Consider the following 19,901-nt stretch of genomic DNA (forward strand, 5'->3'; position numbering starts at 1 on the left):
CTTACCTGCACAGTGGACAGCTTCGCAGGCTGTACCAGGGCTGGGCATCGTTGCGGTACATCGAAGCACCATGGCTTTATGTAAACTGGGTGTGAGCCGATGGGCACATGGTTCACGTCTGTAGCAATACAAGGTGTTTGATGGAGCCGTGGCTGTAGTGCTCAGCTTGAGTGAGCAGGTCACAGACGGCTGTACCTGTGACAGCTCACGTGCAAGAAACATTTTTACTCTCTTTGGTTGTTCAATGTTGTATGAGGAACTGGTAGCCTGCAACAAGAGCTGCTGGTGGCAGTGGGAATGGCTGAGCCCCTGGTACAAAGCCTGGCTACGGCCACTGCAGAGCATTGCTCCAGCGCTTGGAGCCAATCTCTGAAATACATCGGGGCTGTGCAGTGCTTCTGACCCTCAGCATTACGAAAGCCTTTAAGCTTTGCCTTTTTTGGAGGGAGAGGACTTAACTTTTGTACCAGCCCAGTTTGGGGGTGACTGTGAGTCTGGCTTGAGCGCAGTGCCCAGAGTCCTGGTGGGGCTGCCCACGCAAAGTGCAGGGATGCTTGCTGAAATGTCCAGAGCTTTTCACCCACCCTGGGGACTCGCCAGACTCAGGTGCAGCAGCATGACAGCCATGGTCCTGTTGTGTGCCCGTTTAAGACAAGAAGTGAAGAGTCCAGCATCTCACCCGAGTGCGGGAGGAGGGAGCACGGGGAAGACGACTGTAATTTCTTGAACTGGACTGTGGCCAGAGCACTGGGACTAACACTCTTAATTGTGGGAAAGGCTTCATGAAAGAGATTTACTGTCCCAGAGTGGTCACATCTTTAGTTTTATGTTTCCTCCAAAAGTTGACAGCCCCTGCAGTACAGCACTTCCTACCATTGCTCTGCGGCACCGGCTCAGCCCTGGCTCTGGGAGCAGAGCACCCTCATTCGGCTACCAGGCGCCTCTTCTGCCACCCCGGCTTACCCTCAGGGGTCTGCCCACTGGCTGCTGAACTCATTGGCAGCTGTAAGAGCTGGCCAAATCAAGCCTACAGATCTTCCTTCCATTTTTTCCTGTATTTTCTAGGTGTGTTTTAGTCTTTTTCTGGTTGTTTTTAACCTCCCACCCCATTGCGCTGAAATAATTTGCACTTAAAACCCAATGTTTGTTCTCTGCACCTCAGGCGTTTTGCTAGCCTCGACTGAAACAGGGTCTCAATGTCTTGCTTTAATCCTCTTGCCCTTTGCTCAAAATCCCTGGTCTGCCACATCAGGGAAGTTCAGCTTCCAACACCTTCCCCTTGCCCGCACGCAGCTGATGCTCATGTCTGCGGTGGAGGTGCCTGGGAGCCAGGGCTCTGCGGGGGCTCTCCCTCTCCATCCCGACGCTGGGGCTTTGCTTGCACGGGCACCTGTTTGGAGTCACTACCTACATGTTTGCATTCACCGTGCAAATCCTTTGCCTGGCTTGCGGCAGTTTTTCTCACGGTGGCTGCCTGTCTGCAGGGTGAGGGCTGGAAGCCCTGGACCTGCAGCGGGTGATGCAGAAGCCAGCAAGGAGCAGCCTGCACAGAGCAAACAGCACAGGCTGGTAGGATACCCCCGAGTGGTGCGGGTGCATCTCATCCCACTGGGCAGCAGGTCCGCTCCCACGCACCACAGCGCTTCCCTGTCTCCCTCCGGGCAAGCCCCCAACCAGCCACTCCCCCCACATCTCAAGGGAGTATATGACTTGGGGGCAGAGGGGATACGGGGGGCAGAGGGGATTTGGAGGGCAGAGGCTGCCTCTAAGGCTTAAAAATCTTCTGCGAGCAGGCAGCGCGGTGCCTGAGCGAGCGTGGGCAGCCTGCCGTGCCCCATGGTGCCCTCGGCCTCACTAAATGTAACCCACACCCAGCTCCAGGCAGTTCCCTCGAGCCAGCTCCCCACTGCTCTCAGCAGCCTCAGAAGTGGTTTCTGGCTGGGTGTAGATGTGCCGGGGGGATTTGCTCTCACTCTGAGCCGGCTCTGTTTGGAAGAGCTGTGGTCGTGTGGCATCTACTTGAGTAACAGCTTCAATTAAGCTCTCTTGACAAGCTGTTGTGTGACTGGTGAACTAATGGGAGGAGCCCCCTCCTCAGCTGCTGAGGTTAAAACTCCAGCAGGGACAAAGATCAAACATGCAGCTAATTACCCTTTTAACACTTAAACATACCCCCCTCCTTCAGGGGAAGGCATCAGCTCCAAGCAGCAGCTTCTGTGCTGAGAGCCCCGAGTGCTGGCTCAGGCTGGGCTGGCTCAGCACACGAGGTGGGGTCGGGCATGACGTGGGCAGTGTGACTGCAGCTTCTTCCCACTCCAGAGTGGCTACTCACTGCCTTCTTTTTTTACTCACCATGTGGAGCAATTGGGTCCAGGACAGGTGTGAGCTGGGGAATTGCCCACCCCTGCAGAGATCCCTGCCCCAGGGAGGATGCAGAAAGGGAGGCTGCGAAGGCGAAGCAAGATGGAGCATCTGATCTGCTCCCTGCTGAACCCTCTTTCTGTCTCCTAGAGTGCATCTCTGAAGACTGCCGCTCTGTCATCCAGGAACAGGCCACGGCCCTGGGGCTCTCCATGTTTGCACTCTTGGTGAGGAGGTGCACCAGCCTGCTGAGGGAATGCGTGCAAGGTAAGGCGTTACCGGCAGGATCCACGCAGCTGCCCATGAGGCAGCCTGGTGGTGTTCAGGCCCTTGTTGCCTGCTATTTTGTACACCCCTTCCCCTCTGCTGGGGCCCTTGGATTCTCCCCCAGCATCCCAAGCTCTGCCCAGGTTATGGCTGGATCACCTGGCAGGAAAGCCCCTGATGTGTGCAGAAAGAAACATTCAGAACAAAGGGATGAACGCAGGACATGCTTTCTGCCAGCTATTGTGAAACTTCCCTAAACTGGAACCTCGGGATCATATCTCTGACTGGTGCACTGGCACCCCACTGCCCTCAATAAAAGGGATCACAGATGTCCCGGCATGTCCCCGGGCCAGTTGATGTAGGGAGAACAGATCTGTCTTTGCACTTGCTGTTGTTTGTGGCTGTTCCCTTGTGCGTCCGAGGCTGGGATGTTGGGATCCGTGTTGTGCATCCCCTGTCCCTGCCTGAGTCTGGCTGCGGTGAGCTTCCTCAGCTCTCACATCTTGTATTTGCAGTTCAGCCACAAGAGGTGGAGCAGGAGGATGAGGAGGATGACATCAAGGTCTCCGCCTTGCCCCAGGACCTGAAGGAGCTGCTTCCCAGTGTGAAGGTCTGGTCGGACTGGATGCTCGGCCACCCGGACACCTGGAATCCTCCTCCGACCTCTCTTGAGCTCCCCAAACAGTACGTGCATCCTCTGGTCTGTCTTCTGGTGTCTGCTCCCTCCCTGGGCTCCTTGTGCCACCTTTCCCCCTCGCTCATGCTTATTCCTGGCTGTGGCACTCTGACCTGAGCACCCAGGAGAGGCTCACTGCACAGGGGATATCTGGGGGGGGCTTGTTGCCCTTGGTGACACAGTGACTTTTTTCATTGATGCGTGGGTGGGCTGAAGTGTCTCTGAGGGGGCCTGACAGGTGCCCTTTGCTTCCGTGTGTTAGAAGATGGCCCATGAGCTGGATTTTTACCTTCTGCTTAGGACGTGCATTTGCTGTTGTTGGGGTATGTCTCCTTCATGTGCTCTGCTGGCCCAGCCAGCTGAACAGGCAGGGCCTTCCTCTCTGCAGGAGGGAAGTCCATTTCCAGCATAAACATTTTGTTGCCTTTTTTTGACTGAATCAGGGCAACCTTGGTCAGGCTGGGCTGGCCTGGAGCAGCTTGCCTGTTCCTGGAGCTCCAAAAGTCACCTCCCCTCTGCTTCAGAAACAGTTTGTCTCTACCCCTGCAACGCACAAAGGGGTTAATTTTCTAAACTGGCCGATTCCAGCCCATTAGTCCATAATGCGGACTAGGCAATTTGCATATTTTTGGACAGAAAATCGAGTGAAGGGGCCAAGTATGGAGTATGCGAAACAGTGTCTGAGCATGCTCCGTAGCTGCTTTCCCGCAGGATTTTCCATCTGCCTCCGGTACTCCGGATCCAGAGCCTGAAATCACGTCTTATTGTTAATCCAAAGGAGCCAGAACCCAGGGTGATGGGAAGGCGCATTAAGAGTAATCCAGCAAAGTGGCTTAACCATTAATGGGTCCCTGCTCCGTGCGTCAGGTCCAGTCCTGCTCTCCTAGTTTATTGCCTCTTACTCCAGTTCTTTTTCATTTGGCTGAGGAAATGGAAATCTCACACAGGAAGTTCTGGGCCTCATTTTGTGGAGATGGAGTCTGTTTTCTGTTTGTCGGCTGCTCGGTGTGGGACCGCTGCCTGCTCATGTGAACTGCTGCCCATCTTTGGGCAGGAACTCAAACTGGGATCTGTCACGTGAGCCCGCCTGCACCAATCCCCCCTTCCCCTCGCGCTGCCTGCGCAGGGAGCCGCCGAGCCCTTGGCGACGGGCAGCCTCGAGATGGAATTTCTGATTGGGTTCGCGCAGCCAGCGCTCGGCGCCTTCCCCGGGACGAGCCGCCTCCCCCCTCCTGCGGGGCACGGGGCTGCGTCCCCCCGGGCTGCCGGAGCAGGTGCGGGCTCCCGCTTGCCCGTCGAGGCAGGAGAAGGCAGTGATGGCAGCCCACCCCATGGCGTGGCGGCGGGTGGCTCTTTGGCTATGGGTTGGGGGGCTCTACTCCGCAAGTTCCTGGTCTGCTCGGCCGTGGAACGAGGGTCTTCATCTTGTAGCAGAGGCCCAACCGCTTCCCCACCTTGCTCCCTCCACGGAGGCTGGCTGAGCGGCCCCTCTTGTCCCATCCGTGCCCTTTGGGGCATGGGCAGCCTTCCTCATGTTGGCTCCCGGCTCCTCCACCCTGGTGCTCTTTGGCTCACCAGGAGCATCTGTCTTACCCATGGCGAGGAGACAGGCTGCTCTTTCAGCCCAGACCTGTTGTGTTGACCCAAGCGTTGCGTGGCTGGGTTTTGGTGGTCCGGGACTCTGGGACAGCAGTAGCTGAGCTTCCCTGGAGGTGCAGGTAGTGATGAGTAGCAGGGAGCCAGCTCCGCTCTCGGGCACGACCTGGGACCTGCAACGTTTTCCCTGGAGGTGGGAAAGGAAAAGGGGAGCACTGAGTTACTGTTTCAGCTCTCTATTGACACAAGCCTGCTGTCTGTCCTGGGGCTGTTCAGTAACCAGGTAAAGTCACTGAGTCCGGGGGTTTAGATAGGAGCTTCAAAGAAGTCTAGAAGTAAAACATGGGTCAGAGCAGCAGGCGTGTTGGAGTAAGCCAAGGTTTATGGGCAGGGTGAGCTCAGGAGCAGGGAGAGCATGCGAGGAACAAGTGCAGATGCCAAGTTGCAGGACTGACCAAGGGGCCTGTGCCATTTCATGCGTGCTCTGTGCCTCATGGCAGCGGGACGTGCCGCGAGGTCCTCAGCAGTGCCAGTGGAGAAGCTGGCTGGACATGCTGAAACTGCCTCCCAGCTCTCTGCAGCTATCGCTTTCATCACCCCTCATGGTGGCGTGGGCACAGAAAAGGGACAGTAAAAAAGCCCTGAAGCACAGAAGCACCCTGCAAGGATGCCATGAATGTGCTAAAGCTTCTGGAAAAACCAGGCCCCGTACCCACCTGGCAGCCCACTAGGAGCAAAGGCCTGGCCCAGAGCTTGCATCAAAGTGCAGCTCATCCAGGGCCAGCACTGCTGCCAGAATGACGGCCTGGGCTCGGGGCCAGCGAGGCAGCTTGTCAAGACTCTGCCAGAGCCTAGGGCCTGGGCTGCCGGGGCTATACATCCCGAGGCCTGCGCTCACGCTACGTTCACCATGTTCACGATTGCTCGTTCTTAGTAGGGGAGAGAGCTGGGGGATTTTGAGAACGTCTAAACTCAGCCCAGCTGTGGCAGTTGGTTTATTGCTTTCAGCTGGTACTTGAACCCAGGTCCTGGTCTTGGAGTCTTTCCCAGGTTTAATCCCCGGAGCTTTCTCTGCAGCTGTATGACACTGCGCTGACCCCGAATGAGGATAGGAAAATAGAAACGGTGCCAAGCCAGAGTCTCTTTTTCATTTGGAGTCTGGCTGTCTGCCCATGACCAGGGTTACATAATGGGAAACATAGCTGGGGCTCTGGAGAGCCCGCGTTTCACCACGCTGCCCAGACCTTCGCGTTCTGATGCTATATATCTTCCTAATTGTAGCTCGGATGCATTTATCACACTGCTGGATTTGAGTCCTTACAATAAAAAAAAAAAACCACCCCACACCGAATTCCTCAGCTCGCTGCTTTCCCCCTTGGACAGAGGTGGAGGGAAAGGTGTGAGGGGTGAGCGCTGCTGCGAGCCATGGAGGATTGGGCTCTGTGGAGTGGGATGGGAGGCTTGAGGGGGCTGTATCTTTGGGGTCCTTTTCTTGGCAGGGGCTTGGGAATGGACCCCGGCTCCTGGCAGGCATCCTTTCCCTAGCTGGGGGTTCACTGGTCCTGAATTCCACCCGAATGAGAAGCTACACCTTTCCACAAAACCACCCCCTCCTTGGTCTGCTGCACTCATCCAGCTCTTGGCCACACCTGCATGGTCACCATGGCTCAGGGGATGCACTGGGAAGTGTTTTCAGGCCAGAAGGCCATAAAGAGGCAACAGGCTGCCTGAATCCCTCTCCTGGGGGTGCTGTGTGTATTTGAGGGACGGAGGGTGTCCTTCCCCTCTACATATTTGGGGGAGGGGGTCAGTGAGCTTTCTGTGGCTCTTTTCTCAGGTGTTCCCAGAATAGGAACTAAACTTCACCGTGGACATCTCTGCTTCAGAGCAGCAGTGTCCTGTGGCTTGGGCATTGTGTGTCTGGACCGGGTGTTCCTAGGTCTTCTAGCAGCAAGCCACAGTCATTTCTGTATCTTAAAATTAATTTATATCTGCATGTTTCATGGCAAACATTGCGTTGATGTCTGAGCAGACGGTCGTTTAAAGCGGTTGCACTGCCATGCAACTGGCTTGGCAAAGCGTCTTTCAGACCAACTGTACCCAGGAGTAATTTGCAGAGATTAGGGTGTAAAAGCAGGGAGTCCTGGGGAGAGAGGAGCAGGGTGGATCTCCTAAGGCAGAGATATTAGCAGCAGATGGGGCAAAAGGCAGATCTCCAAGGAAGCTGCAGTCGTTCAAGTGAATCCATCTCCTTTTGGGACATATGGCTGTGAAGAGGGTGAAGAGGGCTGGGCAGGGGAGAGCAAAGCTCCTCTTTGCTCTACTTTCTTGCTGCAATGAATCCGTTGCTAAATGAAGCGCAAGAATCGATGGGGAAGCCGCTGGCTAGACAGACAAACTGCTGCAGGGCTGACCCTGGTGAATCTGCGCTCCTTCCACGCTGGAGCGAAGGGCCTCTCGGTTTGTGGAGACTGTCTGCAAGCATTTAAAAATGGTTAATTTAAACCAAGTATTAAATTAAATCCAAAAGCTCTGAGCACATTCTAGAGCTTACCTTCCCAGAGAGATCTGCCAGATCGCTCTCATCACATCGCTCTTGCGGAGAAGTGTCACTGAGATGGCAGCTCCCACTGGGAGAGATGGACAGAGTCTTGGACAGGGGTGCCAAGACGTTGCTGGAGTTTGCTGGAGACTAAATGGAAAATCCCTTTTGCAGATCTCAGCCTTAGCTAGTAATGCTGGCCACCAGAGTTCCCTTATCGAGACATCAAAGCGAGGATTCAGAGGTGTCTCGGTAGTGTAAACCTGGCTGAGAATGAAGGTAAAGTTGAGCGAAGCAGAAGCCAAAAGTCTCCATGGAGAACGGGGCTGTGGTGCAGCAGAGGCTGGCTGGGAGGAGACTGCACCTCTCCCAGGGAGGAGAGCGTCCCTCTAACTCCGAAGGCAGGTTCCCGGGAGAGAAATGGGTTTATGGATGCCCAGCTGGCCAAAGGGACCATGTGCAGGGCAGTGTGGGGGAAATCATTGGTGCCACGGGGCAGAGGGGCTGTGAGCACCTTGTCCCCGCCCTGGGCAGCTGTGTCTGAGTCCAGGGCAAGGTTGGTGAACGCCTTTTGGGAAGAGCTCCCACCGCCAACCCCGTTTGTTTCTTGCAGAGGAGCTGCTTTTAGTTCAGCTTTCCCTGGGCCGCGAGAGAGGAAATCCAGGAGGGGGATGCGGACCACTTTGTACGGCGGTGCGGGAGCTGGGGTGGGCACCGGCGCCGTCTTGCACCGGGAGCCGGTGGTGTGCGCGTCGCCCGGCCCCGGGAGCACGTGAGCCCGAGGCGTTTGCCATCTGCACGGCAGCGCGGCTCTTGGCGGCTGGGGAACACAATGCAGGGCTTCTTCTGCGCCGCGCTTTCCGGGTTTGTTCTGCAGCTGTGGAGTTTGAATGTTAGTGTTTAAACAAGCTGGTATTACACAGGAAATGGCCACCTCCACAGGCCCCCGCAGGCTTGTAACATGGGGTCATTGTGCTTGATATTAATCACCAGGCAGCCCGCGCCCCCGGTGAAGATGGTGGCTTACGCCAGAGCGCCGCGCAGCACCGCGGCTGGCGGGGATTTGGCGAGCGTCAGGCTCGCCCCGGCACCCTCTGCTCTCCCCAGGCTTCGGCGCATGCCTTCTGCCTTGCGGCGATGCGTGCCCATCAGGGGCATCCATCCGTCTTTGCAAGGAGCCGTCCCCACGCAGCCCCGGCCTCGCTGGGGCCATGTTCTGCCCCGGGGCCGTGCTCCAGCCCGAGCGCTCGGCTGCGCGCTTGTGCGGCGCTTTCACCGTTGCCTGGCCGGGCTGCGTCCTGTCGGCGTGCAGCTGGGCTGCGCTCACACTGACAGCTACATTAAACCTGGAATCCTGAGGCAATAAAAAAGAAATTAACTCTTATTTTTTTTTCCTGTCCTAGTGGAATAAGCAAATGTAAATGTGTCTGTGGGGAAGTGAACGAACCCCCGTTCTGAGGAAAGACCTCGTGCTAACCCCCTTCTCGCTTCCTCGGTTAAAAGCTCTGGGAGCCTCGTCCCTGTACCTGGGAGCTGCGTGCCTGGGCTCGGTGTCAGTAATTCGGGGCCTCCCTCCGCAGAGGGATGCCGAAGCCGTGGCACTGTGCATACGCAGCACTTCCCGGCACCTGGGCCTGCCTCGGCTTTGCGGAGAGGCTCCGGCTCCACAGCGAAGTTGGGTGACATAAGCCAGAAACGCCTGGAGGTGGCCACGGTGTCGTCCTGGGAAGAGGCAGTGGGGAGAAGGCGCCTGACAGGACTCCCGAGTGTTGTGCGACCTTCTAGGGCGAGTGCGTGTCCCAGCAGGAGATCCACGGGGCCGTATGGTGTCGGCATGAGCTGTTAGCCCTCGCCAGCTTTGCCGGTGGGTAGCAGCCGGTAAATGACCTTGGTGGTGCCAGTGCTGGGCGATGCACTGCAGGAGGAGCTGCACCCGAGGGGAAGGCAGAAAATTGTCAGACCTGCTCTCTGTGGTGCCACCTCTGTGTTGCGGGAAAAAACTAAAGCAGAAACGCCAACACCACCTTCTTTGTTGGTTTTTTGAAGGCTCTGCAAGGTGCTGCATGTGAGAGGGTGCTGCCCAGCTGCCGGCCACTGCCGCAGAGCTGCTCGGGGTTGCATTGCAGCGAGATCTTGATACCTGGGGAGCCAGCCCAGTCTGTGGTTTGACTGAAGGAAGCCCAGGGTGGAAACCTAACACATCCAGTGCAAATGACAGATATGGCAAGGCACTGAGAAGCTGTAGGGAGCTGAGGATGAAGGGGATAAAGTGACAGGGACTGTTCTCGCGCTCAGGGGGTGGTGAGGGGCTGCCCTGCCTGGCAGCGCTGCCAGAGGGGCTGCGGGCTGGGGCCAGGCAGCCACGGGGGGAGAGGAGAGGGGGACCGCTGGGCTGGGTGGCTGCAAGGGTGTTAGCAGCGTCAGCTCGGTGGCTGTTCACGTGGCATTTTTCTGACTTTGGGTGCCAAGCCCCGTGGAGGGAGATGGCTCCCTGTACTTCATCTGTGCTGCTCCTTCACCCCGCTGCCACCCCTGCCCTGCTGCAGATCCCAGTCCTGCCCAGCATCCTACCGCTGCCCCTTGCCTCCCTCCCACCCTCGCTGGTCATCTCCATCCCCTGCCTGCAGATCTGTTTCTTGGGGAATACAGGCGAGGTCTCTGCAATGTGTTTCTTTGCCTTCTCCTCCACCCTGGCCGCATCCACCTGGTTGTCTCAGCCCCCTGGGAACGTCCTCTGCATCAGTACCTGTCCCCAACACCCCAGCACGCTCATTCCCCGGCGGTTGCAGGCGCTCTCCCAGTTCCTCTCCCCTGCTGATGCCTGCAGCCTCCGCACCTCCTTCGTCCAAGCTGAGCCCTCGTCGCAGCCCGCTCTGGCAGGGCCCCACCAGTGCTATGTGACCGGACTCAGGCAGCCGAGCCCAGTTGCCAGCAGGGCACTGGGGGAGGGCTGAGCCTCCCAAGCCCTGTGCATCTCCCATGGGCAGAGCTCGCCTTGGAGGTGGCCCAGAGCAGCCCTATCACATCCGGTGCTTGTCTCTGCAGCCTGGGCTGGAGGATAAACTATCAGGGCTGTGGGGCAGTGGATCATTCCTCTTATTATTTTCTTCTTTTGCAGATAGGGGTCGTGGAAAGTTCAGTTCCTTTTAACCCTCGCAGCTCTGTTTATTTTCCAGCTGGTAGCACAAACGCAGCGTTTCCCATTACATCACAAAGGGCCTCGGACAGATCCCTCCGAAAAACGTGTTGCAACTGTTTATTTTTTTCCATATTTAAACATTTCTGACAGCCAGACCTGGCTGAGCCAAGCGATGGAGCTTTGTGAATGAACCCAGCTCCTGGTGTCTGTGCCCAGAGGGCTTTGAAGGACCTCTTTTCTTCTGCAGCGTTCGGGCTGGGGCTGGCTTAGGGACGTGGGCGACTCTGCGTTACATGTGTGCTGATTACGTGCCGGGCTTTGATTAATGGCTCCTCATTCTGCCTGGCTCCCAGGACGCTCTTGAAAACAAGATGTTTCATTTCAGTGTGCTTTCCTGGTACATTGATTCCCGTAAATAACCGAGTGCAGACTCTGTCCACCTGGAGCAGTTCAAAGAGCAGGGGGCCTCCCTCCAGCCCTGGGCTGCCTCGGGCCACACCGGTCACCGCTGCACCCCTGGTGATACTGGCTTCCCTGCGCTTTTCGGTGCACCAGAGGTGTGGGGTGGAGGAGCAGCCCTCCTTACTGCCACCAGAAGCAGATCAGCCCCAGTTTCCCCTATCCCCTGCTTTCATCCTAGTTTATGCACTAAAAATCCCCTCTCTGAGTGCTTTTAGAACCAAGAGGAAGAAATGCAGTATGAGGCAGCCTGGTAGGCTGCAGTGCCCCTGTACTTGTTGCCTGCTTCCCCCGCGCTGGCCCTGTCTGGGGTGCTGGGCCCTCCCCAGGATGTGCTCCGTGATGGGGATGCACAGAGAGCGGTCCAGGGCTGCTGGTGGCCTTGTGTTTGCACCGGGCTCCCTGCACGTCACTGTCGCTCTGGGAAGGTGAGACACCGCAGAGGCAGCTTTGCAGGTCACTTGCAAGTGTTGAAACCGTGGCCAGAAGCAAAACACGGCTTAACCCCCTGTGGCTGGGGTTTAACTAAAAAAACCCCTCTGTGCTTTAGAGCATGGCCACAGCACATGGTCACAGCAGATAACAGCTGTGCGAAGGAGAGGGTGCCCCGGGCTGGGCTGGAGTCCCCCAGGTGCCTCTTTTGCCCCGACAGCAGTGCGGGTGTTCGGTCTGTCCTCCCAGCAGGCTTTCAAATTGAGTAACAAGCATCATTTCTCCCATCTGGAACGAGCTGGGCTCCTGCCGGCACTGCACGGGGAAGCTGATTCCCACGCGTGTGCCAGCTCGGGAGCGGGCAGAGGTGGGCAGAGCAGCGGGAAGGGCGAGATCCTGGGAGCCGTCCCCATCCAGGGGGATGGGGTGGTTGGTGTCGGCGCTCGCGGGCGAGGGTTACAAGCCCTCCTGGGTTCCGTGCCAGCGCAGCTGTGCCTGGAGCCCTCCCGGTGGGGTAGGTTAGCAGCGGTGGTGGCGTGCCTCGCCTCGCCTCACCTCTCTGGTATTCGCTGCAGCATTGCAGGCAACTCCCAACGCATTCCAGCCCCGAATTGCTCACGTCTCTCCTCGTTCTCCCAGGGTCTCAGTAGATGTGTGGGCGACGCTGGCTGACTTCTGTAACATACTGACCACAGTGAATCAGTCGGAGGTGCCCTTGTACAAGGACCCAGATGACGACCTTACCCTGCTTAGCCTGGAAGAGGATCGGCTGCTCTCGGGCTTCGTTCCCCTGCTGGTCGCCCCCCAGGAGCCCTGCTACGTGGAGAGGACCTCGGACAAGGTCAGCAGTAGGCCAAACATCCCCCCTCGATTCCTCCAGACTTTTATTCTTGGGAAGTTTTCTGTGCAAACGGAACACGATTAAGTCATTGAGAAGGGTGTTAAGGGAAAATATCGACCTTTCAGCCGCTGACATCCAGCTCTGTGTCATGAAAACCCCTCTCGACTTCCTCTGGTGTGTGTGTGCTCGCTGGCATGTTGTATATACGATCATTTCCTCACTTGTTTAAATAGTGCAGCTTGTGTTGGCAGTGCTCTCAGTGCACTCCAAATGGTTTGCATCATGCTTAAAGCACCCTCCCCCTCCCCCCGGCCACAAAACTCTGCCTTAGGAAGGCAGCCAGGACTTTTTTCCTTCTCTAAAGAGGAGAGTGATAAATAGGTGACTAGAGAGAAGCAGACACCATGTGTTAACGTACAAAAGGCTTTTAGGAATATGAAGCATTCCCCACTGCCCGCTCTCTATTTTCCTTTCTTTGCTCTAGGAGCCCATTCTAGCCTGAACTTTCCTTTGGCTGTTTGTTTTTAGAATAATGAAATCAGTTCCCTTGTTGATGTGGGGTTTTGGGTCTGCTCTCTGCCACCACCTGGCCAGAAGGGACCTGGGGGCTGCACTTGGATAACGTGTCTGAACCTGATGGGGGATGGAAGAGGCACAATGGCATTTGTTTTGCACACCCTTGGAGGCACGGCAGGATAAGAGTGGCTCTCAACAGTTTCCTGCTTGGAGGCAGAATCGCAGCACCAGAAATGCTGCTCATCTGGGAAGCTGCGGCGTTGCCTCCCTGAGCGGTTGGTGCTACGAGGGAAGTGGAGATGCAGAGGCTGGTTTCTGTGGAGAGCCTGCATGTGATGGTGGCAACATGCCTTCCCATGTGCCAATTCTTCTTGACATTTTCCTGAAGTCATGGTGAGAAATTTAGGACCTTTGTCAGAGAGGGACCCAAGAGGTGTGAATTTCTGTTTCACTTCTCTGTCTGGCCAGCCTGTGCTCGCAGTACTGCCCATGGCAGAGGAGCACAGGGTCCCAGTAAAACTAAGAGCTCTCACGGTTTGGGGAAGCACCTTAGTCTAGGAAGTCACTGTGGAAAAATGGATTTTCAAGGCTCTATTTGAAGGGCTTAAAATTACAAGCATGCGGTTGCATTGCTGCCCTAAGGTAGCCCGTTCACCCAGTGTGTGTTGTGGCCTCACTGGCGTTCTGCTGGGGACAGTCCCAGTGCCTCACTCTCTACGCAGGGACTCTTTCCCCAGCAGCCACCAACCAGAGCCCCCAGCAGGCAGGTGAGGTGGCTGGGCAGCTCGGTCTGGTGCCCCATAACGTGTGGGACCCGCTCAGTATTCCCTAAACTCTGCCTCTTCTAACCACAGACCGGTTTATTCGGAGTGCCATCTACCTGCCCTGCCAGGCACTTGCACTCATGTGTGTAAAAGAAGAGATGTATCTTTGTCCCATAGCTACACCTGAGCTTCCGAGCTGAGTTTTCTCACTGTCCTGGCTCCCTTTGGTTCTGGTGCTTTATAAAGAAACTGTACAACACCACTGGCAGGAGCTGGTGCCCTTTGCAGCTCAGCAGCAGCCACCCAAGCATCCAGGATTATCAGGCACAGTGGTACCAGCTCAGCTCTGCTGAAAAGGCAACACAGATCCCAGAGAGAGCCAGGCCTGGCTGTGTCTGTCCCCACTTTCTTTCTTTTTTTTTTTTTTTTTTCTTCCACCTCTGTGGGTCTTGTTTGGTTTGAAAGTAGCTGACTTTGGAACTGTGATCCCACCCAGCAGGCTGGCATGTTCGCTTGTGCTTGTGCAGGTCTGAGCCCCTGTTGTGTGCTGGTTGTGTTGTGCCGTCTTCTGGTCTCTGCCTTACACACCAAACACATCGCACGGAGGTAGATGGAGGAATCCACTGGTACCAGCACTACCTGGGACGCGCTGAGCAGAAACAACGGTTTCTGCAAGGTCTCTTCTCGATCCAGTATTGATCAGTCTTTTCATTCATGGTCAGACTGGTGAAACAGCAGGTGTGCATATTCACTTTGCAGAGGACACTCAAGAGGGTTAAGGGGAGGCCAGTGAGACAGAGCAGAAATCTCAAAAGCCTGACTTCCAAGAAGGGACTGGAAGAGCTGGGGCTTTTTAGTCTAGAGGAAATTCGGGGAAAATGCAGTAAGCTGTTGCAGAGAGGAGTAGAACAAGCTGTCCTCCAGGTCCATGATGAAAAGCACAGGAAGGAATGGGCATAAATTGCAGCAAAATAGATTAAGACTAGACTTTAGGAAAGGCTTCATACCTTTGGGTAGTTAAGCACTTGAAAGCAGCCTCCTTAGCAATTCTGCAGAATCTCTTCAGCCTTGGAGATTTTTAAAAGCAGGCTGGGTGGCTCTCTGAGGTACAACTTGGGTAGAGGTGAATGCCTTGGAAAAGGAGGCAAAGTGACCTCTTTGGACGGTCCTACTGCATTTTCTGTGATTCGGTAATACTGTAGAAAGGGACTGGAGTGGCAGCTGCGTCATTACAGTCAAATGACTACCTTGTTCTGCAAATCTTCTCCTCCTGCAGTATTAATGACGTGAATTATTTGACTCTCCAGAAGTGGAGTGTTGGAGAAGGCAGTGCAGACCAAGTCAGGAAGGTAAGACTGAGAGGCATGAACCCATATGCCTTTCACAAGTGACTGTGAGCAAAATACAAAAAGACACTTGCCTGCAAAGAAGTCCCCAATCTGACTTAACCAGGGGATCCTTGTGTGTGGTCCCCAGTCCACCATCTGCTCCCTGCCCTCCTTTTAGCGTGCAGAGCCCAGCTGAATCTGACTCCTCAGCAGATGCATCTCTGGGCTGTTTGCAGTGGAAGGGTGCCGTGTCCGTGCTGAGTATGGTGGCACGAAGGGATCTGTGTCCCTGAGCCTCAATCAGGCGATGGCAGCAGGCACTGCAGCAGAGCACCTCTGGCATGTACCACATCTAGCCGCGTTGCAGGAACTTTCCCATTTGCGTGCTCCTTGTTGGCTGATGATTGACTGAGCTGCGAGCAGGTGAGAAATGGTTTTTCTGTGCAGTGAGAACTGTCTTTCCTGTACTGGCTTTTCATTGCTTTTTAGCAGGAGTTATTTTTCTGCACTCAATTTCTTTCTCTTGTATTCTCAGTCTTGGCCCAGTTTTCAGCCCAAGTTCCTGACAGTCCTTTGCTGGAGAGGCAAAGAAGATATATGGCTCTTTATATGGCACCCTGAGAACGTCTTGAGGGCTAGGAGGAGGGTTCCGGTATGCCAAAGTGGCTCTGGAAGCTCGCTGTGGTACCTTTCCTATCACTTGCATGGCTAGGAAGAGGCAGTTGGCTTTCTACTGCAAGGATAATATCTCTCCTTGCTTGCTGATGCTCCAAATCCTTACCCGATGCTTTTGCACCATAGTTTTTTAATGAATTTGTAAAATTTCGGAGGAAAGGAATCTGTTGAAAGGCAAGACTGGAGAGTATTGGGCTTAAATGGTGTTAGGTTATTGGCTCCACCAAGAGGATGGTTGTTTTGTAAGCTATATAGGACAAACACTGTGCTTCCCACTTTTTGTTCCCCACGTCCCATTTAGCAGATGGAGTGCAGTATTCAGCCAGAGTTTCTCAGCAAGTTTTTGAGCATTTGGCCTGGCTCTTATTTTGAGTGAAAATGTTCTGACTCCGTTTGTTGCCATGAAGCTGTGCGTTCGGATTCCTGCTGGAGCCAGTGTGACACTTAGAGCTTCCCATCATCTCTTGCACTGTCATTGAAGCTGTAACCAACAAAAGCTGGCTCCAGGGTGAGCATAACTTGGTGATGTTTTCCTGGGCGTATGTTGGGCAGATATCCATTGCAGCTTGTGTGATGGAACACCATCGAACGTACCAGTCAACAGCAAACTATGCAGCCTGGTGCCTGAGCTGTCAGACTGTGTCTGCAGCGTTTGCAGCTGAAGGAAACGCTGCCAGGACCTCACTCACCCGGCATTGTACCCAAGGCAAGAGCAGGGAACAGCAGCACGGCTGAGTTAAGGTTCAGGAAGAAGGAAAGTAACAACTGGGGATTCATCAGGTGGTGCGTGGTGCTGCTGTGGGGGACTTGTAATGGAAAACACTTGGGTTGTGTTGAGGTTAAAGCAAGTCCTAGTGATGGTGCATCTGAGCTGTGCGTGGGTCTGTTCTTGTGCAGCCCTGGGAACCTGGGGTATGTCTTGGTTTCCTCAGCTCTCACTGAATCCTGTTGTCTCAAGAGCATCCTGCTCTGCAGTGGCCCCGTGGAGCTGGCGGCAAGGCTGGAAGAGGGCTGCAGATCGCCTGGCACAGAGCAGAGCAGGGAGGTCCTTCTCATCTATGCAGGCACATGGCATCACTGATTGCCCGCACCGCTGCAAGCTCTGCATCACCCAAGCCTGTGCCTGCAGCACGCACTCTGCCACACGCCCCAGCCAGGGAGATGTGGAGGAGAAAGTGTTAATGTCCCTTCCCACAATAAACCTCTCTGCATGGGGGGTCCTGAAACCTGAGCCTCTCTCTCCTCCCCCAGCCCTGACACACGTTAATAAAAGGTTTTTAAACGCCAATAAAAAGGCAGCAGCCCCAGCTCACCAGGTCCGGGGCCCAGGGTCCTTGGGAAGGCACTTCACAAATGTGTTTTTTGCATTTTCAGGCTTTTGGCTGGTGAATAAGATTGAGGAGAAATACTCCTTCCCCTGATAACAATACAGTGAGACGCAGGATCAGCAGTGTGTGGATTAAAACCAGACGGTGCATGATTAATACATATGCTTATAGGGCTAGTCACTGTGGTTCCCTCCTCTCAAACAGAAAGGCACTTTTTTTCCCCTCATGTGCATGCTGATGTGTGGAGTGGACTGTCTCAGATACTCACCACTCAGCTAGTCTCAACCCTGTCTCACCTCACCAGGCAAATGAAAGCCCTAAAATGCAAGGCTCTGAAAAATAACTAGCAATATTTTACTGCCCCTGACCTACAAACTGGGTACTGCATGGCTCCTCCAGCTCCAGGGTGGCCAGTTAGCTTCCCGCACTTGGTGCCGTTCTTGTTTCACAAGTACTTGCTTCCTGCTATTTGCACTACTCACCTGTCAGTGCAGATAGCCTGAAATCCAAGGTTGGTTCTCCTTACAAAACACAAATCTCTTTCCTCTCTACTGTCCAGCCCAGGTGGACAGTCCAAAGTTGATCCTCTCTCTAGTTGCCCCAACATACTGTAGATGTGCAGAGCTAGTAACCTTTGAATTAGCTATGTAGGAGCTAATTATGATTTAGGCTTGGGCTAAAATTAGTCCTGTCTTGTTATTCACTTATTTATGATATTTCAGTCTTCTTAAGACTTGTAGATATCTCTTGGCAATGTGTAGTCATGTCTGATGCTTCTTGGAAAGGAAGCCCCAGGTTTAAAAGCCCAGGAGGAATAGCCGTCGGAGTGACTGGGCTCTGTCATGCCTCTAAACACCAGACATTTTGTCCTTTCCAAGACCTAATGACTCCTGGGATGTCAGGGATGAAATCCACATTAGAGTGGCTGCACTACAGTGATTTTGGGAGGGCTTCTTGCAAGGCATCAGAGGAAGGGTAGCAAGACCAGAACTCTGAGAGCACAAACTCTTTGTAAGCAGAGAGAAAACCCCAGTGAGCAAATGTAACTGTTTTCTCAGCATCCTTTCCACATTCCCATTCCATAGCCTTGGAGCATCTCCCTCCAGCTGGCAGGCAAATGCACTCAGCCCATGAGAGCGAGAGCTTCCAGCTTGGAGTTTGGTCCAGAGAGGAAAAGGGAAACTGTGAGCAGAGATCGGAGCCCCAAGTAGGAGAGTCCAAGGAGGAGTCATCCTTGAAAAACTCCTTCCATTCCTGCCTCCCTCGGTTTCCAAACAAGCAGTGAAAGATCCCTGCCACAGGCAGCCCTGCTCGGAGCGGTGACTTGGCAGGAGCTGGCAGCCCCGAGGCAGCAGAGTTAGAAATGTTTACATTTTCTGACCAGTATCTGAACTCCATCCCAGGCTCGACCTTCCCTTTCATGTGGTGCCTTTGGATTGTAAAAGGCAATTAGGCTAAATTATGGGCCATGTTGGAAGATGATGTCATTGGGTGATAGAGGAGAGGCTGGATTTTATGCCACCACAAAGGTAGCGCGCAGAATATCACCTGCTTTGAACTCCTCATCCATCCTTGGCATTTCCTTGAACTACAAGTGCCAGGGACTGTGTGAACACCACGGGAACCTCCCTCTGCGTTTGCCAGGTGTCATTAGCGCAGTGGGAAGTGTCAAGCCGAGTCCGTGTCTCCGGGTATGGGTGGGAGGGTACACTGGTGTCTGTTGTGCTGTTTTAAACGTACCTTCATAGAAATGGGCATAAGTGCTGTCCTAGTGACCGCTGCTGCATCTCCTAGGGCTGTGCAAGGCATCTTCCAGAGAGATATTCTCTTCATTTATCATTTGGTTTCAATTTTTAATCACTCTTTAAGCTAAGAGAGTTTTGAGCATATTCTTAAAACTGCGTTTCCCCAGCTGAAGGTAAAGGGAACTCATGGCAAACAAGCACTAGCGCTGCACGAGGACACTGAATACAGCCCTGGAGAAATCCGCAATGTGGAATAATAGTTCAGGCTCTTAAAAGGGGGAGGTGGGTTTAAAAAAAAAAAAAAATACTGCAATAAATCTAGCGAGTGGAATCTGAGGGAAATGATCCCATCTGGAAAACTCCAGTGCTGGTACTGCTGAAGGCTTAAGGAGCGATGCAGATCGCAAAAAGAAAACCCTGCAGTCTGAGGATGACAGGCTTCTTAATTGATGTCCATTGCAACTGGTACTCTGCCAGTTTATGTTGGCGACCTTCCAGCGTGCTGTAATTTTGGGGCCAGGTGTGAAGCATTTCTGTTCCATCTTGTTCCCAAGCACCTACAGAAGCCTCACACATCTCACTTGAGGCTGCAGCCCTGTAGGAAACAGCTGTACAGGTATAGGTGAAAGGAAATGTCACAGCTGGGCTTGGAGTACTCCCCCGTGCCTTGCCTAGGGCTCTGTTTGGGGGGGCTGCTCTCCCCCTGCTGTGCCGGGTTTGGGGAGGTGGCCACTGTCACAGGCACACCTGCCTGTCTGTCAGCAAGGTGCTTTGAACGTCGGGGAGCTTCTGGGAAGAATGTACAGGTCAGAAACCTCCTCTTCAAAGAGGAGCCCACGGTGGTGTGCGTCAGTTCTGGAAGTGGGGAATCCAGCCTGGGAGAGCCCTGGATGCTGGCAAGGTGGGGGAGCTGTGGCCATCTCCTCCGGTCTCTTCTCCCTTGGGAAACTACAGGGAAATTTCCAAGGGAACAAGAGCAGGTCTTGTAGAAAGCACCAAGCCTTGATTTTGAAAGGCTGAGAACCCATCGGGATCTTCAGCAAATTGTCACAGGAGCCAATTTCAATCGCTGTTAAAAACATACGTTATTTCCAGGCTAAATTTGTTTTGTTTCGATTTCCACTAGTTGAATTTTGCTGTAGGTCGGGAAGCCATCTGTTGCTGCCCTGACCCCGATATATAAATGTGTCCCAAGTCCCTCCATCCCCATCCTCTTTCGAGAAGTCAAATAG

At 54.3% G+C, this 19,901-nt stretch overlaps 1 protein-coding gene across 3 annotated transcripts in view; it reads left to right on the forward strand.

The window, feature by feature from the left end:
- SMG6 (SMG6 nonsense mediated mRNA decay factor) overlaps window positions 1-19,901 on the forward strand; it is a 118,624-nt gene that overhangs the window by 56,883 nt on the left and 41,840 nt on the right. For all 3 annotated transcript variants that reach the window (XM_052803905.1, XM_052803903.1, XM_052803904.1), the window contains exons 11-13: window positions 2,512-2,628; window positions 3,144-3,312; window positions 12,112-12,313. In XM_052803905.1, the coding sequence (XP_052659865.1) occupies window positions 2,512-2,628; window positions 3,144-3,312; window positions 12,112-12,313 (488 nt within the window). The remainder of the gene's footprint in view (window positions 1-2,511; window positions 2,629-3,143; window positions 3,313-12,111; window positions 12,314-19,901) is intronic.

Source organism: Harpia harpyja, chromosome 12 (assembly GCF_026419915.1).
Source record: "Harpia harpyja isolate bHarHar1 chromosome 12, bHarHar1 primary haplotype, whole genome shotgun sequence".
Lineage (NCBI taxonomy): Eukaryota > Metazoa > Chordata > Aves > Accipitriformes > Accipitridae > Harpia > Harpia harpyja.